Source organism: Crinia signifera, chromosome 19 (genome assembly GCF_055691185.1).
Source record: "Crinia signifera chromosome 19, ASM5569118v1, whole genome shotgun sequence".
Taxonomy (NCBI): Eukaryota; Metazoa; Chordata; class Amphibia; order Anura; family Myobatrachidae; genus Crinia; species Crinia signifera.
The window spans coordinates 22,298,792-22,320,031 of record NC_139226.1 but is presented as its reverse complement, the minus strand read 5'-3'; the positions used below and the strand labels follow the sequence as shown (position 1 = coordinate 22,320,031).

The 21,240-nt window shown below is 42.0% G+C and overlaps 1 protein-coding gene across 1 annotated transcript; it reads left to right on the top strand.

Moving 5' to 3' along the window:
* Positions 1-5,549: 5,549 nt before the first annotated feature.
* LOC146041773 (C3a anaphylatoxin chemotactic receptor-like) lies at positions 5,550-20,552 on the top strand. The gene is made up of 2 exons (XM_083161675.1): positions 5,550-5,643; positions 19,659-20,552. Exons 1-2 carry the CDS (start codon positions 5,570-5,572, stop codon positions 20,524-20,526), a joined length of 942 nt encoding a protein of 313 aa, XP_083017801.1. The 5' UTR covers positions 5,550-5,569; the 3' UTR covers positions 20,527-20,552.
* Positions 20,553-21,240: the final 688 nt, after the last annotated feature.

Sequence of the window (21,240 nt, the reverse complement as noted above, 5' to 3'; positions counted from 1 at the left end):
TTTGGCACTGAAGTGATCAATGACCGGCCTGACTTTGAATAGCCGGTCAAAGGTGGGATCATCTCTGGGTGGGCACTGTGCATTATCGTTGTAATGCAAAAATTTAAGGATCGTCTCAAATCGAGCCCGGGGCATGGCCATACGGTAAAATGGGGTGCTGTACAGAACATCTGTACTCCAATATTGCCTAATTTCTGGCTTTTTTACTATGCCCATATGAAACACCAGACCCCAAAACGTCATCATCTCTACTGCATCTACAGGGGTCCACCTAGCAAATGATGACGTGGGGTTTTGAGCAATGAACTGCTGGGCATATAAATTAGTTTGGTCCACCATTAAATTTATAAAATCATCAGAGAAAAATAATTTGAAAAAGTCAATTTCTCTGAGACCTGTGGAATCAAATTGGATTCCTGGCATGGCCAAAAACTCAGGAACCTGGGGCTCAAAATTGTCTGGTGGTGGGGTCCATACGAGATCAATTATTGGGGGGGGGTCTCAGCTGCTCTACGGGGGCGTCTTTGAGGGGGTCCCTCATCACCAGAGGAGGAAGAGGAGCTTAAGACGAATCCTTCAAATTCCCCGCTTGCCTCACTGACTGTGTCAGAGTCAGAGGCAAGCATGGCATATGCCTCCTCCGCTGAATACATTCTTCTGGAGGACTGGGATGACATTTGGGATGACATTTGGGATGCCATTTTTATTTTTGTGTTTCTGGTAGTGAAATGTTTCAACACGTGTATAGTGTAGGGGGGGGTACAAACTTTATTTCAACCCGGGGGGTATGTAGTGTGTAGTGTGTATGTAGTGCAGAAAAAAAAAATACTTTATACAGGAATTTGATCCCAATAAAAAAATAAAAAATTGAAGGGGTTAAAAAAAAAAAAAATTGAAGGGGTTAAAAAAAAAAAAAAAGGTCCTGCGCAAAAAATTGAGCACAGATGTTGGTCAGTAACGTCCGTCACTGAACAGCGCTCAAAGGCAACAGGAATTTGATCAAAAAAAAAAAAAAAAATAGATCAACCCTGTGCCGAAAAAGCTGATCAGTGATGTACGTCACTGATCAGCGCACAGTGGCCACAGGACACCCACAAAATCACAGTGTGTGTTAAAAAAAAATTAAAAAAAGACCCCACAGCACCCTCAAAAAAACAAAAAAGGTGATCAGTGATGCGACACTGATTACCAGTGAGGGGCAGCAGGTGCACAACCTTTGGTGCAACTGACAGTGCAACTGGCAGCAACTGACAGGTATATATAAAAAAAAAAAACCTCTGCACCCCCAAAAAGTTGCTGATCACCTCAGATATAGTGATCAGCACAAAAGGCGGGGGCAGCAGACACAAAATTTAGCACTCTCTGTCACTATCTCTCTCTATCTCTCTATCTCTCACTATCTATCACTCTATGACACTGCAGCAGCAGCACTGACAGTTATATATATGAAAAATAACCCTTGCAACCCCAAAAAGTTGCTGGGGGTGCACAAAAGGGGGGCAGCAGACACAAAATATAGCAGTCTCTATCACTCTCTGTCACTATCTCTCTCTATCTCTCTATCTCTCACTATCTATCACTCTATGACACTGCAGCAGCAGCACTGACAGGTATATATATATATATAAAAAAAACCCTGCGCCCCCAAAAAGTTGCTGATCAGTTAATTTATACTGATCAGCACAAAAGGGGGGGCAGCAGTCAGTTATATAAAAAATATATAGCACAATCTGTCACTATCTCTCTATCTCTCTCTATCTCTCTCTCTCTATCTCTCTCTATCTCTCTCTATCTCTCTATCTATAACTCTATTACACTGCAGCAGCACAAATATAGCACTCTCTGTCACTAGGCCTCTCTATCTCTCTCTATCTCTCTCTCTCTATCTCTCTATCTAATAACTCGCAGCAGCACAACACAGCACAACACAGCACAGGATGTCACAAGAAGAAGCAAGATCCAGGCAGTGATCAGGTAAGTATTTAGCAAGGTTCTGGTCAGTATATGGCGGCAGCTGGGCACGGTGACCGCACTGCATGCAATTCCAGACCGGAATGGCGTCTGCAGTGCAGTCACCGTTAGTTTAAACCCCCCTCCATGGCTGTGATTGGTCCGTCGGTCCGACGAACCAATCACGGCCTTTGGGGGCGGGCGGGGTGAGGTGGGGTGACACCAGTGTCACCCTTACACCCCGTGGTGATTGGTGCTGTACTTTACAGCACCAATCACCTCCGATCCCTGTGTCACCGGCGAACGTTATTCGCCGGTGACACAGAAAACGCTGTGAATGGCTGTTCACACTGAACAGCCAATCACAGCGATCGCCGACGGGGGGCGGCATCGCAGCCCCCCTGGGCATGCAGGGACATGTCAGGGACAGCAGACATCGTCCCTCTGTCACTGCGTCTCTAGACGCAGTGACAGTTTGAAGTCATGACGTATATATACGTCATGTGTCGGGAAGTACTTCCCGGCCATGACGTATATATACGTCAAATGTCGGGAAGGGGTTAATAGCATTTACTTTTTAGGGCACCATGGAAAATTACAGTAGCATAAACAGAGAATAAAACAGAAAAAGGAATGTAACAGTCGTTACAGGGACATAAAACAAATAACAGAATAATTATACAACAAAAGGAGATGCAGTTGTTAACATGAGTAATCAGTGACCCGTAACCTTCTCTTGCGTGGTGATTACATGTTGTACATATGGACTCCGGAGCATGTTTCTTAGAGATGAACAGCATTCTTTATTTCCAAAATGCCCAGTGTAAATTTATTTGCAATTATGGAAACAATCTTATTCACTGTGTTTGTACATTGTAGTTGTAATCCATACCACACCCATATGCACCTCTGAATGGATTCAGTATGAAATCCCGGCGGTCGGGATCCCGGTGTTCAAAATCAAGACGCCAGAATCCCGACCGCCGAAATCCCGACAAGGGGGGACGTAGATCGCCCCCCCTTGCAGGCTCGCTGCGCTCGCCACACAGCGGGCCCGGTGCCTCGCTACGCTCGGCACGCTAATTTATTCTCCCTCCAGGGGTTTCGTGGACACCCACGGAGGGAGAAAGTGTCGGGATTTCGGCGGTCGGGATTTCGGCGGTCGGGATTCTGAGCTCCGGGATCCCGACCGCCGGGATTTTAACTGCATCCCGTCTGAATTTATCAAGTAAAACTAATGTTGGCAAATCCTTTGCAGCCCAACACTGAGCGCAACCAAGGAATGTGTGGCAGGTATGAGACAAGGTGGCAAAGAAGAATAATCACTGTAATTATTGAATACCATAATTTATTTTCTTAATTTTCTTTCACAAGTTCACTTGTTCTAAAGGAGGAATGTGTTTACGATGTCAGGGATCAGGATGCCAGGGTAATTATGCCAGGGTGTCATAGCGTTAGGCCAGCGGGGGGAGGGTGGTTGATTTTGGCACTAGGGGGGACTTAGAGGTTACTTTGAAGGTGGAATAAAGGTTAGGTTTAGGCACTACAAATGGGGGTTATGCACTGGGGGGGGGGTAGGGTTTGGATGAGTGGGGGAGGGTTAGGCTGCCGGTAGGGAGGGTTCTGGGGTAAAGTGAGAGGGTAAGAATACTTACCCAACCCATTTTGGAATTCGAACGCACATTATTAAGAATATAAAGCATATTAGTGATCACATTAGTGATGAGTGATTAGTCAATTCTGAATTGTTCTACTTGTATTATTTTGTAGCCTTTGTGGGGGTGAGAGGTTGAAGAGATTGGGTGCCAGATACACTGTGTGACTTTTGTAACACTGAGCTCACAGTATACTGTATAACCGCTACCCGAGGACAGTAATCTGAGCTATCCCGTGACCCATACAGTATCTTTTAACTGATTTTAAGGTTGAAATCATCATGAGAAGTCAATTTGTAACAATCATACATCATCTGCACATGAACCTTCTCCAACAGTATTGATAGCGATCTGTACTAATGACTTGATAAACTCACTCTGCCCTTCTCAAAGAAAGAAATATGTTAATTGATAGCCATGGGCAAGGCTGGTACTAGATCTGGTATGTAAAATATACATCAATTTTGCCCACTGTGATACACAGAATAACCCAAACCCTTCCTCACCCTCACAATATAAGCCTTCCATCCCGCAGCCTAACCCTAAACCTAGTACATAACCCTAACCCCCTTTTAAGTGCCTAAGCCTCTCCGCAGTGTAACCCTAACCTCCCTACCTTAACCCCCCTCCCTAGTGCCTAAACCTATATCCTATGCCTAACGCTAAGCAACCCCGGCATAATTATGATTGGGAATCCGGCTGTTGGGATTCTGGTGTTGGCATCTCCGTTGATGTTGAAGTTCTGGCACCGGGGATTTCTATCATCGACATCCCAATTGCCGCATTGTTACCGCATCCCATTTGACTACCCATTTGCTATTGGCTAGCTATTTTGCTTTTATATTTATAGAGACAACAGTCTTAGGGCCTGATTCAGAACTGCTCCCTAAGCAGCATATTTTTGCTGCCTGGCGAGCAGGTAAAGGCCACGTGCTGGCTGTCGGAATACCTGCCCCAAGGGGATGTGTAAGCGTACAGATTTGTGCCATGAGGGGGGGGGGGGGTTTGCGGACAGTCAATAGGTCAACATACACAAAGTCGGTATAGACAAAAGGGCGACACAAGCAAAAGGTTGACATGGCCATGGTCGACACACGAAGAAGTCGACTTGAGATTCTCAGAATTTTTTCCCATTTTTCTGGACTTCTTCATAGTTTACTGTCCACATAGTCTTCAACTGGTATTAGTAACCTTACCCAAAAGTGCTTCATACGAGGGGACAGGTATAATAATTGGGAGTTCACATCCTCCGGTGTTGACATTGAAAAAATAAAAAAGTGAAAAACTCATGCCGACTTTTTCACGTCAAACTTTTCTGTGACAACCATTTATCCAGTATCAACCTTGAGTGAGTTGGCCATTTGGGGTTTACCTAGGCTGTACTGTCAACCCCCCCATCCACACCCGTTAGCTGAATCGGGAACATGGCTACTAGTAGGTTAGTGGTGGAGCTCTATATTTCCATAGTTCTCTTCGCTGTCTCCAATCTGACCAGATGCAAATCTACAAAGCTAATCATTAAGAGCAACAAAGGATGTGTTATAGTCTGTTATTTCCATTTGAGAAGCGCTCATAGCATCTTAGAACAACATCTCTTCTGCACCGAAAGCTTCAATCACACGTTACTCTTGCATGGAGACAGAGAGGTATGAAGGCATCTGCAGGTTCTCTTCGAACTATATTGTAATGTAATGTACGCAGTAAATGCAGTAAAATAATCTCTGAACAGTTTTTTTTTCTATGTCATGATGAAATCACATTTGTACAATTGTTTTGCAATGCTCACAATTTTTTGTTGAAAATCTATCTATAAATTATCTATCTATCTATCTATCTATCTATCTATCTATCTATCTATCTAAATCTATAAATATTGTTTGGTGTGATCCATTTAGATTTACAACATTTCTAACACATGTTATAATTCTGCTACTAGTGGGAAAAGTAGTCATGAGGACCCATCTATGGTTAATAGGACAATAATTCCTACTTTGGAGAACTGGACCTCAGTTACAATGACGGTGGATTACAACACCACGTAAGTTTGATCAGCTGTTTTATCTCTAGTTGTGTTGTACAATATATTATTTTCAGATACATTTCGTTCCTCAGTGATGTATTGGAGTTATCCAGTACATGGGACTACACTAGGGATATAGTCTACTAGTTTTAATCCTTAAAAGAAAAATAAATTAACATAAAGTTCAGAATACATACTAAAATGAACCACTTTTTGATCTTTTAGAAATAATGGACCTTATTCTGGTTAACAGCACTTTTTAAGCACGCCCGCAGCTCGCATTGCTGCCCGCTCCCCATTCGCAGGGCGAATTCACCCGAATGGCTGCGAATGGATGTTTGGCATAAACATCCATTTGCAGCCGATGGGGCGACACCCACATCATTCGATGTTTGCTGACCACCAAATGATGTGGTGCGTACACACAAAACTAAGATACTCTCAGGTGCCTTAGCTTTGCGTGTGCCCTGTACGAGGACAGGGCGGGCAGCTGACATTCGGTGATGTCAGCTGCCCGCCCCCAGGCACCCTTGCAATCGGGGCAACACCATGGGAATACCCAGCCCGCACTGTTGTGTGCGAGCACACGGCAAACACTTGCTTAAATGCACATGCACAGAACAAAAACATTGCGTTCCCGTGCAAATTCACATGGGAGCGCACCAACCAGAATAACCTCCAATGTACAGAGGAGAGCCAGTTTAATATTACACAATTTAACAATTAAAAAAAAAGTGTAAATATTAATAAACTATAAATATAAAATACAATTGTAATTAGGGTGTTCAATCAAGGGGTATTCAATCTGTGCTGCTATTTCCACCGGCAGAAATAGCGGCACATGCCTATTCAATGCTGCCGTTAACAACAGCATTGAAGGCAGTCAGATAAACCTTTTTTCGTTTATGTTTTGTGGGTAAACAGCCAAGGATTGTCGAAATCACCGGCGTTTTTAAACAATCCGAGGATGTTTTCGCCGAACCACAGACTTTCCAACATTGTACCCTCGGAACATTGAATTCCGACTGTCGAGTGACTTTCGGATCAATAAAAAACAGCCCGGGATTCTGACTGTCGGAGCATTCCGACAGTCAGAATCCCAGATTGAATACCCCTTTTAAGAAACATCCAAATACTGCAAATAGATATACTCCACTCAAAAACGCTTCAAATCAGTGTTTTAAAGTCTGTGTGGAGTTTGTATATTTTCACAAGCTTGCGTGGGATTCTTCCGGGCACTCTAGCTTCCTCCCAAAATCCAAAAATTATACTGGTATTCTGGGTATGGTATAAGTCCCCAACAGATGGGATTCCAACGGTCGTTTCTCCAACATTGGAATTCTGACTGTCAGGAACCTGGTAGGGGGGTGAGCGCATTTAAACTTTGTGTGGACTATTCTATTCTCCCTCTATGGGGGTTGTGGACCACCACAAGGAAAAATAGCCTGTGTATGTTGGGACTCTGACTGTTGGACTTCTGACAGTTTTGATTCCGATGTCAGAGAAACGACCACCAGAATCTCAACTGTCAATCAGTCATGAGGCAACCATTATTTTAACTGGACCCTGACAGATATAAATCTTAGTGTGTGCACAAGTGATAGGGAATGTAGATGATAAATTTCACAGGGACTGGTACTGATGGGAATGACCAAATATTCTCTAGAAATGTGCTGAATAGTATGAATACAAACTGGGCATTTATCTGCATGTTAGAAGGTCATTCTCAAGCGGAGGTGCCCTTGTTGCCCTAAATTAGAAAGCTAGCAAAAGAAAGGTGCTGAGATGGTGGATGCTACTCAGCATAAACCAGGATGATGATATGCAATTCTAAGTGTGTATTAGTAATGCCTTCAAAATAACAAGAATGTACAGTAACATACTGTAAATCCTAATTAGCTCACATAAATAGCATACAGATTTAAACAATTGCAAAGCATCGGTGTTTGATTAACCAATATGCTGATTAGGCTGCAGCCTAATTTATTCCATGCTTGTTATCAATCACACACCCCAATGTACTGTGGGGGTAAAGTTCTTAATGGAACTGCCAGATGGCTGTGCCAATGTAACTGATGGGCAGCCTAAAGCCATGGTCTCCTTTCTGGGCACAACAAGCATTAGATCCTACTTGCCATTTGTAAAATCTTCGTTACCTTAACAAGCACATAGGCAGTATGACTGGTGAGTCTCTGAGTGCCTCTACAGGTGTGATAGCAGCATTACAAGGGGAGCTACATGTGTATTAGCTTAGGGCACCTGGAACCTTTAATCAGGCCTTGCAAAGCATTGTGCTGCAGACTGAATGTGGAGGTGCCATTGGTGGTTAGTCGCAGAGAATCTTCTGGCTAATACCTTGCTAACCTTCTATGCAATCCAAATGTAGACAAATTGATGCTTCAGGTGATTCCAAAAGAGCACAAAGATGTGGACTAACGTGTTTCAAGAACTAATGCCTCTTCCTCAGGGATTAGAGTGTATGTGCATGGTGACCCTTTTAAAATGGGTGAGTTTTACTTCTAGTCATGCCCCATCAGGAACTAGAAATGCTGATCCATTGTCAACTAGAACCAGAAGTAAAACTACTTGGTTGAGACCCAGAACCAGAATTGATGCGTCCCCATTTTCATCTGGAACTGGAAGTGAAGCAGCTCTATTGCCAACCAGAACCAGGAGTGCATGTGCATCTATGGGGAAAATGTTCAATAGGCTTAATGGGAAGCAGTGCATTTATGGTATCCAAATATGTTGGCAGTGGGTGACAACACAAATTAAATGAAAGTCTTCAGAAAGTTACTTATGATCCAATGTTTACCAGAACTGATTGTTGTAAACATAAAGGGGAGTTTTTTTTTATGAAAATACATCTTTTTAGAATATTGGGCATTACACGTAATTTTATACTGCATATGCCCTAGAATCCAAAAAGTTGTATTTTCTTTAAAAATATAGCACCCCTTTTTACAAAATCAGAAGATCGGGAGCCATGTCGCTTATGATTCCAGAAAACAACCAGACTGGAAATAACTTTTTGAATATTTTAATTTCATTCATATTGTCACCCACTCTCAAAATCTAAAACATATCTGAAGTCTATTGGACATTTTCACCAGCTTCTAACAGAGGAGGTGACAGAGAAGGCGCACTTCTGCGCTGCAAGGCCAAATGGATCTACCTATTGGACTGCTGTAAGCCCAAGGGCCTCAATGACAGACTGTCGTTCAGCGTGTTCAAATAACACGGTGGCAACCAAGGGCAGAAGAGCCCTCTGGTGGGTCAGGTCAGATCCTCACCTGGACCCTATCCCCCTACAACAGCCCCCATCAGGGACTCTGAGATGCTCCTTTTCTATACCCAGAGCGGGGTTGGCGCAAAAAATAGCTCCTTCCCCACCCTGACCTACAATGCCCCAATCTTCAGCTCTGCTTAGTGCTCCCCTTGCACATAATCCTTCCATAGAGCTTATGTATATTGTCCGCTACCTTAGGAACAACCCCCGACCCAGTGGCATCCCGCCCATCCTGTCCCCCGGGACTTTCAGTTTGTTTAGAGAATGAATGATTATATACGTCCACCCATGGTAGTCCTTATAAGTGTTTTTAATTTTTTAACCTTTGTTTTTTTCTATTGTTTAAAGATCACTATGTCACACTATCCATCTACAGTCTGGCTGATTGGTGCAGGCTCCTATCACAGCACTCATTATGTTGTTTTCTGTATTCACAGTATGGTCCCGCTTACGGGAATGGAGAGGCTCATGACAGCAGGTATATATATATATATATATATATATATATATGTTTCAGAATGGAATAGAGAAGCGCTTCATAGTGTAAAACTGTATTTATTTAAAAACACATACAGTGCTGCGGCACATAAAATCAATGTGGACTCGTACCGTTAAGGTAACCGCTGTGGGCTGGTTACCACAAGATTTTTCAATAAAAGCCTCAGGCAAAACTCCAACCTCCGTCAGGACTCAGCCGGGTAACTGGACACGCTCACCGCACGGGGAGGGGAATCTTGTGGTAACCAGCCCACAGCGGTTACCTTAACGGTACGAGTCCACATTGATTTTATGTGCCGCAGCACTGTATGTGTTTTTAAATAAATACAGTTTTACACTATGAAGCGCTTCTCTATTCCATTCTGAAACAGATTTTCCTTTAACCCTATGAGTCCTGGGTTCTTTGCTGGAGAAAGCTGCAGTCCTATACATTCTTGGACTTAGTGTCTCACAGGAAAACGTCTATCCTGTCTACTTTTCGTCTGGTTGGTGACCACATACAAGCGCAGATTCATCTCTCCTGTTGTTCTGCATATATATATATATATATATATATATATATATATATATATATATATATATGTATCCCCAATATTCCAACTCGCGCTAGAGCCTATTTAACAAAAAATTGTTTTACAAAGTGATAGATATTTATATATATGGCAGCCTCACCACTAAGTTCCCTGAGGGATAGGGAACGAACAAAGCCCAATGTTTTTACCCAATAGTGGTATGGCGCCTATAACAAAGTCCAAATGCAAGATTTGCAAATTCCGTATCCAGTGAAGTAATACAGGAGGTCTTTTTCCAATGATTTGTTTATTTATTATTCTTCACAGGATAGTCGGGTAAAAACGCTTGTAGACAATCCCAACGTGTTTCGTCTCACAGAGACTTCATCAGGGGAAATACAATAATCTTGTGGTCGTGATTTTTGTGAAATCTGTAGGATACTTTCTCCATTAAACAGATATTTTCCGGAATAGATTAATTATGTAAGACATGATATCTCTTAGACCTAGAATACGAGTATAAATTAATATTCGCTGGTAGGTTTGTATAAAGCCAATTAGTGTGGCCTAAAATGGAACAGAAACTGCTAGCCTCTCTGAAGCACACAGGAGTCTCTTTGGAGATATACATGTTTATTTTATTTGGATGAAGTATCATCATCCACGTTTTTAGGAAAATTAATTTTAGCACGATTTAAAGGAGGCTGACAGGAATCCTAATACCTGCAACTTCATAGGTAAATATTACCCACTCCAACCCAAAGAAGGCCGACAGGAATTTTAAGATCTGTTCCATTTTAGGCCACACTAATTGGCTTTATACAAACCTACCAGCGGATATTAATTTATACTCGTATTCTAGGTCTAAGAGATATCATGTCTTACATAATTAATCTATTCCGGAAAATATATGTTTAATGGAGAAAGTATCCTACAGATTTCACAAAAATCACGACCACAAGATTATTGTATTTCCCCTGATGAAGTCTCTGTGAGACGAAACGCGTTGGGATTGTCTACAAGCGTTTTTACCCGACTATCCTGTGAAGAATAATAAATAAACAAATCATTCGAAAAAGACCTCCTGTATTACTTCACTGGATACGGAATTTGCAAATCTTGCATTTGGACTTTGTTATAGGCGCCATACCACTATTGGGTAAAAAAATATATATATATATATATATATATATATATATATATATATATATATATATATATAGACAGTCCAGTTTCCCTAAATAGGGAAAAATGGAGCACTCTCCGGTTCTTCAAAAAAACTTTTGTATTTTATTTATGAAAAAATTACATACCAAGCGATGTTTATCAGGACAAAACAATCCTATAACTCCTCCGACGTTTCGATCCACCACCGTGGATCTTTATCAAGGAGATTGTCACCATGGAAATAAGGAAAAAACGATCAATCAGCAATATAGTCACCAGTTCATGAGGTCTATCCACGTCAGCAGCCAGAGACCTACTGGTCCGCCTCCCCGTCCCGGATTTATATACCCAAAATGCGCGCCAAATCAAGTATGTACTAATTGGAACTCCCCCGCAGCGTCAGGCTGTACGGCACAGCCGGTGTCACAGTCAGTCTGTGCTTTCCGATCTGTGGAACGCAAGCGGCAACCCGGCTTCCGCCGGGTGACACGCAAGCAGTCTCCACAGTAACCAGGAATCCAGCTGATCGTGCGTCCGGCGCCGTGTCAGCTTGGAGCGGAGTTACCTCAGTCCAGCCGCAGCTTGCACCATCTATCATTATGCTATGTGCGCCAGATAGCGTGGCTGCTTTATGTTACAAATTATGTCAGGATTTGCGATGTGCTGTCCTTTGACTTGTATTATGTGAAAAGCGTAGACTGTGCTCGATGTTTGCAAACAATGTGGAAGAGGCTATCAAACGTATACATCAGTGTATTTTGAATGCGTGGGTAATACCGGGGGGCTCGAGTGGCATAGTCTAAAAAAAGCACAAAAATGTTACAAAAACTGACCAAATTGAGTCAGAAAGAATTGTCTATGGGGGTGTATCCACTGTTCTAGTGGATGCTCATTCGTTGAGTCAAATATATAAACATATATGGACAGTCATAAATAATCAACAGTCTAGCCGGAATAGGTGAAGAAAAACAGGGGAAAAAAGAGGGGGAATTTGAGGGGGACAACAAGCTGTTCTGTACATTGAGCAGAAAAAAATAAATAAAAATAATTTTTTCCTTATTTCCATGGTGACAATCTCCTTGATAAAGATCCACGGTGGTGGATCGAAACGTCGGAGGAGTTATAGGATTGTTTTGTCCTGATAAACATCGCTTGGTATGTAATTTTTTCATAAATAAAATACAAAAGTTTTTTTGAAGAACCGGAGAGTGCTCCATTTTTCCCTATTTAGGGAAACTGGACTGTGTATATTTGACACACCAAGGTGTGTCTTTGGGGCACCCCAACATTGGCTACTTGTGTGAGTGCGAGTGCAGGTATTCCTTCGCTTATATATATAGAGAGGTATCGGTCGGCACTCGTGCTTACTGAGGCAGGTTACCGCGGTGCCTTCCAGGTTTTTGATGAATAGATGCAGAATAAAGTGGCGGCACTCACGGGTTTAAGGTGAAAACAAATTCTTGTATTAAAAGTACAAAACAGTGGTCACATCAGTTGCCCGACGTTTCGAGGCCAGAAGCCCCTTCTTCAAGGTGTGAACAATGTGAGGGTAGGTGCGCTTGCCTTAAATAGCTGTAGCTAAGTGTGCATTACCTGTAATCAGCTGGCCTGGCGTCTCCCTGCCGCGCGCCTCGTCAGACACTTCCGGCGGTCGGCCCCTGATGCTTCCGGGTGTACGCCGTGACCGCATCCGGCCTCTCCGTCTCCAGTGTTTCCGGGTGCGCGGGTTAGGGGGGCGTGCTTCTTCAGTTGCGTCCGGTTGCCTAGGTGATGTTGTCTGTCTCCCTGGCAACCTCAGGACGTCATCTGTTTCTTGCCGTGGCTCGCTGGATTACCAAATCGAATAAACAAAACAGTGTGGGTGATAAACGTAAGAGTCCACTGTAAAAAAAGCTTAAGGTGGACATGTAGTGTATAAGATTACATCGAAATAAAGACAAACTAATTTAAAAACATGTTACTAGGAAGTCCTTCGTTCTGCCGCTTGATTTCTACTGTACTGACTACATTGCAATGTGTGCATATATAATAGAGTGAGGTTAACAGACTACTGCTAAAACAGCCTAATTATTAGGTGGTCTGTATGACTGCTTTTACGCTGTTTCTTCCTTTTGGGCAGAGTTCTGGTCAAATCCTTTTTATTGGACCTTATCTTCTTATGTATTCAATTGTGTTCAATTATCATCTGATCTTTGTGTCCACGGGTCTGTGAGCTGATGATCTTCCTGGTGTGGGACGGCTGGGCTGTGTAAGAAGTTCTTCTAGAATTTTTCAAAAGTAGCTGCAACAGCGTATATTCTCTGTTTGTAATTTAAACGGGTTGGTGTTTAAAGCTTGTTTTTTTGTGGTTAAATGCTCTGGAATTTCTCCATATCTTCTTTTTGATGTTGTTCTCAGAAGACATTCCAGGGCATCCTCTCATTTAACCCATTGGGGTGTATAGTGTTCAGGTTGAAGATTTTTTTAGCTTCCATTTGCAACAATTTCCTTGCTCGATCTCCTCCCCTTAGTGATTGGGGTATATGGTCAATTGCCATGTATTTCAATTGAAGTAATGTGTGTTTGGCTGCGACATAATGTTTCGCAACTGGCTGGTCTGAGCTCTTCCCTGCCAACGCTTGTTTTATTGAGGAGCGATGCAATGCCATGCGTTCTTTCATGGTTCTGGTGGTTTTTCCCACATAGTATTTGTTGCACGGACACGTAATGATGTAAATTATGTGCGTACTGGAACAGTTAATCTTCACTTCAATGGGTTTGTGTGGATGTTTGTAGTGCGAGCCTGTCATCATGAACTTGCATGTTTCGCAACCCATGCATTTATAGCATCCGGGTGCCTTTGTTAGGGAGTGGGCCTCTTTGGTTGTTTTTTTGTACCCTGTGATATCCGAATGGACGATAGAGTGTTTTATGTTCTTTGCTCTTTTGAAACAGGACATAGGTCTTAGGTTCCTGAACATTGGCAGTTCTTTGTCTGTTTTGACTATCGGCCAAAGCCCTCTAACTGCTCTCTGAATGACCGGGCTGGAGGTGTTGTATGTGTTTTTCCATGGGATCACGGGTTTCTCTGTTTTGATTTTAGGTGTGAGCAGTGATTCCGTGGATATGGATTTCACTTCTTCTTTGCTCTTTTTAAGGGTGTCTAGATCGTATCCCCTCTCAGAGAATCTGTCAGTCATATTGTTGAGTACTTCTTCCAATTCTTCAGGCTCACTCGTTATCCTGGCTGCCCTCATGTATTGAGATTTTGGTAAACCTCTCAGGAGAGCTTTCAGATGGTGGCTGTTGGCTCTCAGGAGATTGTTTTGATCCGTTGGTTTGGTATAAATGGATGTGCAGATTTTTCCTGATTTCATTTTCAATTGTACATCCAGATAATGGATTGTGTCACTACTCCATTGGTAAGTGTATTTAATTGTTGGATCATTCAGGTTGCTATTTACCATAAGTTCTTTTAAGGCTTTTTCTCCTCCCGTCCATATCATGAAGATATCATCTATAAATCTTGTGTACATAAATATAGACGCCTCAATACTGGGTTCTGTGAAGAATGTTGCTTGCTCCTGTTTGAACATGTACGTGTTCGCGAAGGAGGGTGCCACGTTGCTGCCCATGGCGCACCCCCTCCTTTGAATGTAAAATTTCCCATCGAATAGGAAGTAGTTCCTCATGAGTGTTAATTCCATTAGGCGAATGAATAAATTTGTTTCCAATGTTTCAGATTGTTCTTTAATTAGGAATTCTCGCAATACCTCTAACCCTTCTTGGTGTGGGATGCTGGTGTAGAGGTTGCATACATTTATATATATATATATATATATATATATATATATATATATATATATATATATATATATATATGTACAAGCTGACCTGACCGGCGTTGCCCGGGACAACCTTGTTTTTTTTTTTTTCATTTCCAAAAATTGCTGTAAAATGTTGTCTTATGCTGCGTTTATGGCTCAAGATTGTAATTTATTAAAACCTCCACCATAATGTTAGAATGTGTTTGCATTGATACTCAATGCCAGCAATGAAATCAGGTGTGGTGTTGTTGTTTCAAAGGCACCACTCCTGACTTGATAGCTTGTGTGTGTTGATGAATTCCACATCCACTCCAGAGATTTAGCACCTATGATGCATTAATGTGTTTGTGTGCGTTGTACTGTTTTTGTGTGTGTTGTAGTGTATGTGGGTGTGTGTACTGTTGTGTGGTGTGTTGTGTTGTATCTGTCCAATGTGTAAGTGTGTGAGGTGCGCTACATATAAATATGTGTGTGCAATGGTCGAAGTGGAAATTTTAAAGTGGGGGTATGGTAATGTATGGGAAAAAGAGGGTGCCACCACTCAAAAGGGGGCATGGCCTTGAGTAGTGTACCGTGCTGTATGCCCCTTGTACACATTATGCAAAACAGTAGAAGACCTCCTTACACTTGCCCCTTAATGATTATGCCATGCGGAAAGAGCCAAAATCCCCCTTATGCGACACAGAATGAGCAAAAATATTCACATTATACCACCCGGAAAGAGCCAAAATTCCCATTATGCTACATAAATTGAGCCAAAATTCACATTATGCAACATGGATTGAGGCAAAATTCACATCATACCTCCTAGATTGAGCCAACAATCACATTATGCCACAGAGCAAGTGCCAAAATTCACTTTATGCCACACGGATTGAGCAAAAATTCACATTATGCCACCCGGATTGAGCCAAAATTCACATTATGCCACCTGGATTGAGCCAAAATTCACATTATGCCACATGGCAGGGTGAAGCATGGACAGAGACGGTACAGTGTCAGAGATGGCGGGGTGATGCAGGGACAGAGATGGTGGGGTGATGCAGGGACAGAAATGGCGGGGTGATGCAGGGACAGAGATGGCTGGGTGATGCAGGGACAGAGATGGCTGGGTGATGCAGGGACAGAGATGGCAGGGTGATGCAGGGAGAGAGATGGTGGGGTGACACAGGGACAGAAATGTTGGGGTGATGCAGGGACAGAGATGGTGGGGTGAAGCAGGGACATGCACCTCTATGCCACACTACATGTCACATTCATCCCATCTGCTACCTGTCACATTCATCTGACCCGGCTCCTGTTTACATCAATGGGGGAAGCTGCATCCTGTAGTCAGTATGGAGGTTGGACGGGGGTCACACACAGCCTCTGCTGCTGTCTGCTGTACTCTGCAGACAGCAGCTGCGTCAGGGAGGAGGTGAATGGATGTCTGTGTGCGGCATCCCTTCACCTCGGAGACAGGGGATGCACGGTGGCTGGGAGCAGCCCAGCAGCTTACTTTGGTGCTGGGCTTGCCCCTAGGGCGATGATTGGCGGTCCTGGCAGGTGTGATCGTAGTCCAAGTACTTGGAGATGATGTCATCTTCAAGCGACACCTCCGTCTACACTGCAGGTAGGCACCACAGTGTAAACGGTGAAAATCCTGGATCCGATTTGGCTTGGATCCGTGTTCCAAATGCCATGTCGGATCCGGGTTTTTTGTTGTAAAAGGGGAACAAGTGTGTGTGTGTGTGTTCTGTGAGTTTGTGTGTGTTGTACTGTTTTTGAGTGTGTTGTAGTGTATATGGTCGTGTGTTATACTGCTTGTGGTGTGTTTTGTATGTGTGTGTGTGTTGTGTGTATCTGTCCAATGTGAAAGTGTGTGTGGTGTGCTACGTATACAGTATATGCGTGAGTAGTTTGCTGTGTGTGCGTATATGGTGTACTGTGTGTGTGATGTGTGTGGGTGTGTGTGTACAATGTGTACGTGTGTGTGTGTGATGTGTGGTTTATGTATTTCCCCAATTATTCCCAATTGTTGAAAGCCTTCACCATAATGCTAGAATGTGTTTGCATTCATACTAAATGACAGCAATGAACTCAGGTGTGGTGTTGTTCCTTTGTGTTCATTTTCCCAGATCGTCTATTTTTTTTCCAGATCATTAATGAAGGCAAATTGAACCTTGGTGTTTTTTACATTTCTAAGTGAAATTTCCCCAAAACGGCTTCGAGGTGAACACCACCAGGTCCAGTGGTACCTTGTTGCCAAATTTGGAGGCTCTAAGTGCCACGGTGTGCCCGCAATGCAACCGACACGCACACACACACACACGCACACACACTCTTCAACTTATTATATATGTGTGTGTGTGTGTGTGTGTGTGTGTATGTGTGTGTGTGTGTGTGTGTGTGTGTGTGTGTGTGTGTGTGTGTGTGTGTGGAGAATAGGGAAAGAAAAGAGGCACCTGATAGTGTATAATGAAATGCAAAGAAATGTTTTGCGTACCACATTTTGTTCAGTATGGACATAGAATTTGCGTTTACGGTCTGTCTGGGCCAATCTCCTTCTCTCAGTGATATATTCCAAGTTAAGGTATAAAAAACATATTTTATTTATACAAGAGAAAAATAGATACTAGGGTTTTTTGGGGGTAGGGATGAGAGAACAATATAAAAAAGGTGGGGACAATAAAAAAGGGGAAGTGGGGGCAGAATAAAAAATGCTGTAAAAAAGTGCAAATGCAATAAATATATTCTGACCCGCTGAGTGTCTTTTAGGATACAAAAAAGCTGATAAGTGTAGAATGTCGTTAGAGTCCTTTCCAAAATAGGGATGCCTTGGTAAAAAAAAAAGGGGGCTTTAGAAGGGGAAAGGGGGGGTTACTTTGTATCCAACGATGTTATTGTATAATGAATGAAATAGAAATGCTGTATAGACTGTAATTGAAAACCAGCGCATGTATAGAGGGGGTTGTGGAAATCAGTCTAGCCAGAGTAGGACTCAGCCTGCTTGTAACAAATAAGTGCAGAGACTATTAACCCACTAATACTCCGACTAGATTCTAAGCCACTAGCAGGGGAATATTACCCATGTATTTCACACCAATGACCACTAGATGGTGAAAAAATACTGTGATAAAGAAGGCATAAATATCCCACAACAGAGGAAGCTAACCCTGGTATTTTCCACCAAAAGCCACTAGATGGCAGTGGAATACTAAAAATTGGTTACCAACCTCTATTGCACTTAAATCCCCCAAGTAAAAATACATGCTATACTAAGCCGATTAAGGCAGCAAATAAATAGAAGTCTAACTAATATCTAATTATGTACAGTGAAAATTCAACTGCAGCTCAGCAGAAACAGTGAATACAATTGTCAATGAAACACCATTTGGAAGACATGTCAGATTAGACACAAGTGACATTATCACTGTATAATAGAGGAGAAGAGTGAATAATAGCTAAATATTTTTGAACTACCTAAAAGCTAAGACTCTAACTAAAAACAAACGGTCTCCTATTTAGATACAATCTCCTGGAGTAAGGGAGAAGAGTTGTTAAACCTAACATCTATACAGCCCACTGCTCCAGTAAATGAGAACTGATTACAGTTTCTATACAGCAAAACTAGGAACAAGTAACATGTCCAGCGAACACTTTTAATTACTATAAACACACTTTCCTACTTTTACAGTGCATGAGCACTTCACTTTATATGTATGTGTGATATGTATGTCCAATTTTAACCTCTAAATCATTTCACAAAAAGCGGAGTGGACCAAGACCTGCCGTTCTACACGACTATAAAGAACGCAGACACCTGGGTCCTCTCTATATATTTTATATAAATAAACCAATAAAGGTTATGTTTTAAATATAAAAAAAAAATCATCTCTTCCGGTGTGCATCCATTGTGCAAATTCTTCTCTTTCTTTCAAATAAAAAAAAAAAAACGGGGAACAGAATATCAGTCCAACGGCTCAATAGCCCAGAGGTTTGTGGAGGGTCCCTATGTGCCAAGGAAAATATAAAACTGCAATATTGTTTATTCTGGTATATACTTGCATACTTCTAATTTCTTCTCTGCAGGAGATCCCCGGAGAGGGATGCTTGATGTCACTTTAGGGGGTGGGCTGTACTGTCATATAATCAGGCCCCACCCCCAAGGTGTGAAATCCCATTAGTTGCCAGTCAACAGATAGGGAGTGGTGTTAAATTATGTAATTCCAGTTTTTCGCCCCACCCCCATTACACTGTCTCTCGGGTTTTACTGGATTTATTTTCATCCTGCCCACTTCAATGTGAAGTGGGAAGGATGCGGATGGATACGGTAGAGTCTCCTACATTTCCAAGGCTGTGAGGGACTACCGTAAAAAATTGTGTGCCTCCCTCACCTTCAAGGAGGGTAGGCAAGAAATTTCTTGCAGAAGAACTGGGCATGAATAAAGCTGTACTGTGATAGGTAAAATAATATGCGACATGCAAATTATGGAAAATAAACTTTTTGTTATGATGCCACCATTAAGCTTTTAATTGTATTGCAATTTACAGTAAACCAGTGGCAGCACCAGACGAGGGGCTGCACTACAGTATAAAATACAAATAGGGAAGAAACACCAGCTGCCATTGAGTCAGTTTGTAATGGCAATCGGTGGCAGTTGGGGTGACTCCGCTTTTAGAATTTTTGAATTTGCTGGAGCCTCTCCTCTGAAGTCGCCACTGATTTTAACATAGAATACCATTAATAATATCACTATTTATGCTCTATTCTGCTTTCAGGACACCATCTGCTGTGCAATATGATCTCTCGGACTATCAGACGTTCTCTAATGGGACTGCACCCAATAATGACTACAGTTATTTCCAAATATTTCCAGTGTTGGCAATCCTTCTCTACAGTATCATTTGTGTTTTGGGAATTGTAGGGAACAGTTTGGTTATCTGGATCGCAGGATTCCGGCTAAAGACAGTCAGTGCCGTGTGGTTCCTTAACCTGGCCATAGCTGACCTCATATGTTGTATGTCTATCCCATGTAGATTTGTAAGCTTTTACTATATTACCGATTTTCTCATGATTTTTTTATGGTTTATGACCATGTGCGCTAGTGTCTATTTTTTGACCGCCATGAGTATTGATCGCTGTGTTTCCATAATGTGGCCATTTTGGTCCAAAACATACAGAACACGTAAGTTCGTTTGCTGCATTTCCGCACTAGTTTGGGTGGTGAGCATCATCCTGAATTCTCCTCATATAATTTTTAGCTATGACATATTTTATTTTAAGGATTTCGACATCATAAGATTAGTCATTGTGTTTATTGTCCCCTTTTCTGCTATTCTAATGTGTTATTGTCTAATCTGTTTCAAACTTAGAAAAGTGAAGACACCGAGGAGGAAACAGCGTCCCTATCAGATCATCACTGCCGTCATACTGTGTTTCTTCATCTGCACATTTCCATTTAACTCTTTACCAATAGTGGTAGAAAATGGTTATTATATAGATAACAAAATAATTCACATTTCTGTGTGGTTGATTTACTTCAACAGCTGCATCAATCCCGTCCTCTATGTCTTCATAGGCCAAAACGTTAAAGATATTGTAAAGCAATCACTACCATCCAGACTGGAAAGGGCTTTACATGACTGATATAACCAGACTTGTACAGGTGTATTATCTAAGGTGCAGATTTTGAAAAATGTAGATGTTGCCCGTAGCAAACTATCAGATTGTACTTACTCATCTTGAAGAAGATGATAGCTAGAATCTGATTGGTTGAAATAGCTACACTACCAAAAATCCACACTGTATTAAATACTGTATACCCTATAGAGATTCAATTTCCCTGATTTATTAATTAAAGATACAACATTATGTTCTTTAAGTTTGGATGATTGTTACATGTTATTAAAAAAAAAATTCTATACAAAGAACACACATACAGTAAACTTGCTTCTGTTCTGAAATAAGAGATACATGAATATGATCTACTTTGAAGTATATATGTTGAACTAGCTTACATATGGAACAATGAGTTGAAAGTGAGAATGTGACCATATTAACTACAGTCTTAACACATGCAACTAAACTTTCTGTGGTGCCAGAGTTACAGTATGTGTCCTAAAGAAAGGCAGTGTGGATTAACCAGTGGCCAAGGTGATACAACACAATTTATCATCACTGATATATCGTATAATAGATCATGTGCCGATACTTACTCAAGGGGTTGGCTCTATCAATCAGAAACTCCGGTACCTAAAATGCTTTGGTACTTGTGTATTATCACGGCGCCCATCGCGTCGTATACCATATGATATACGATATCGCGCGATATTATACAATGTCATACAATTTTAAAATTGT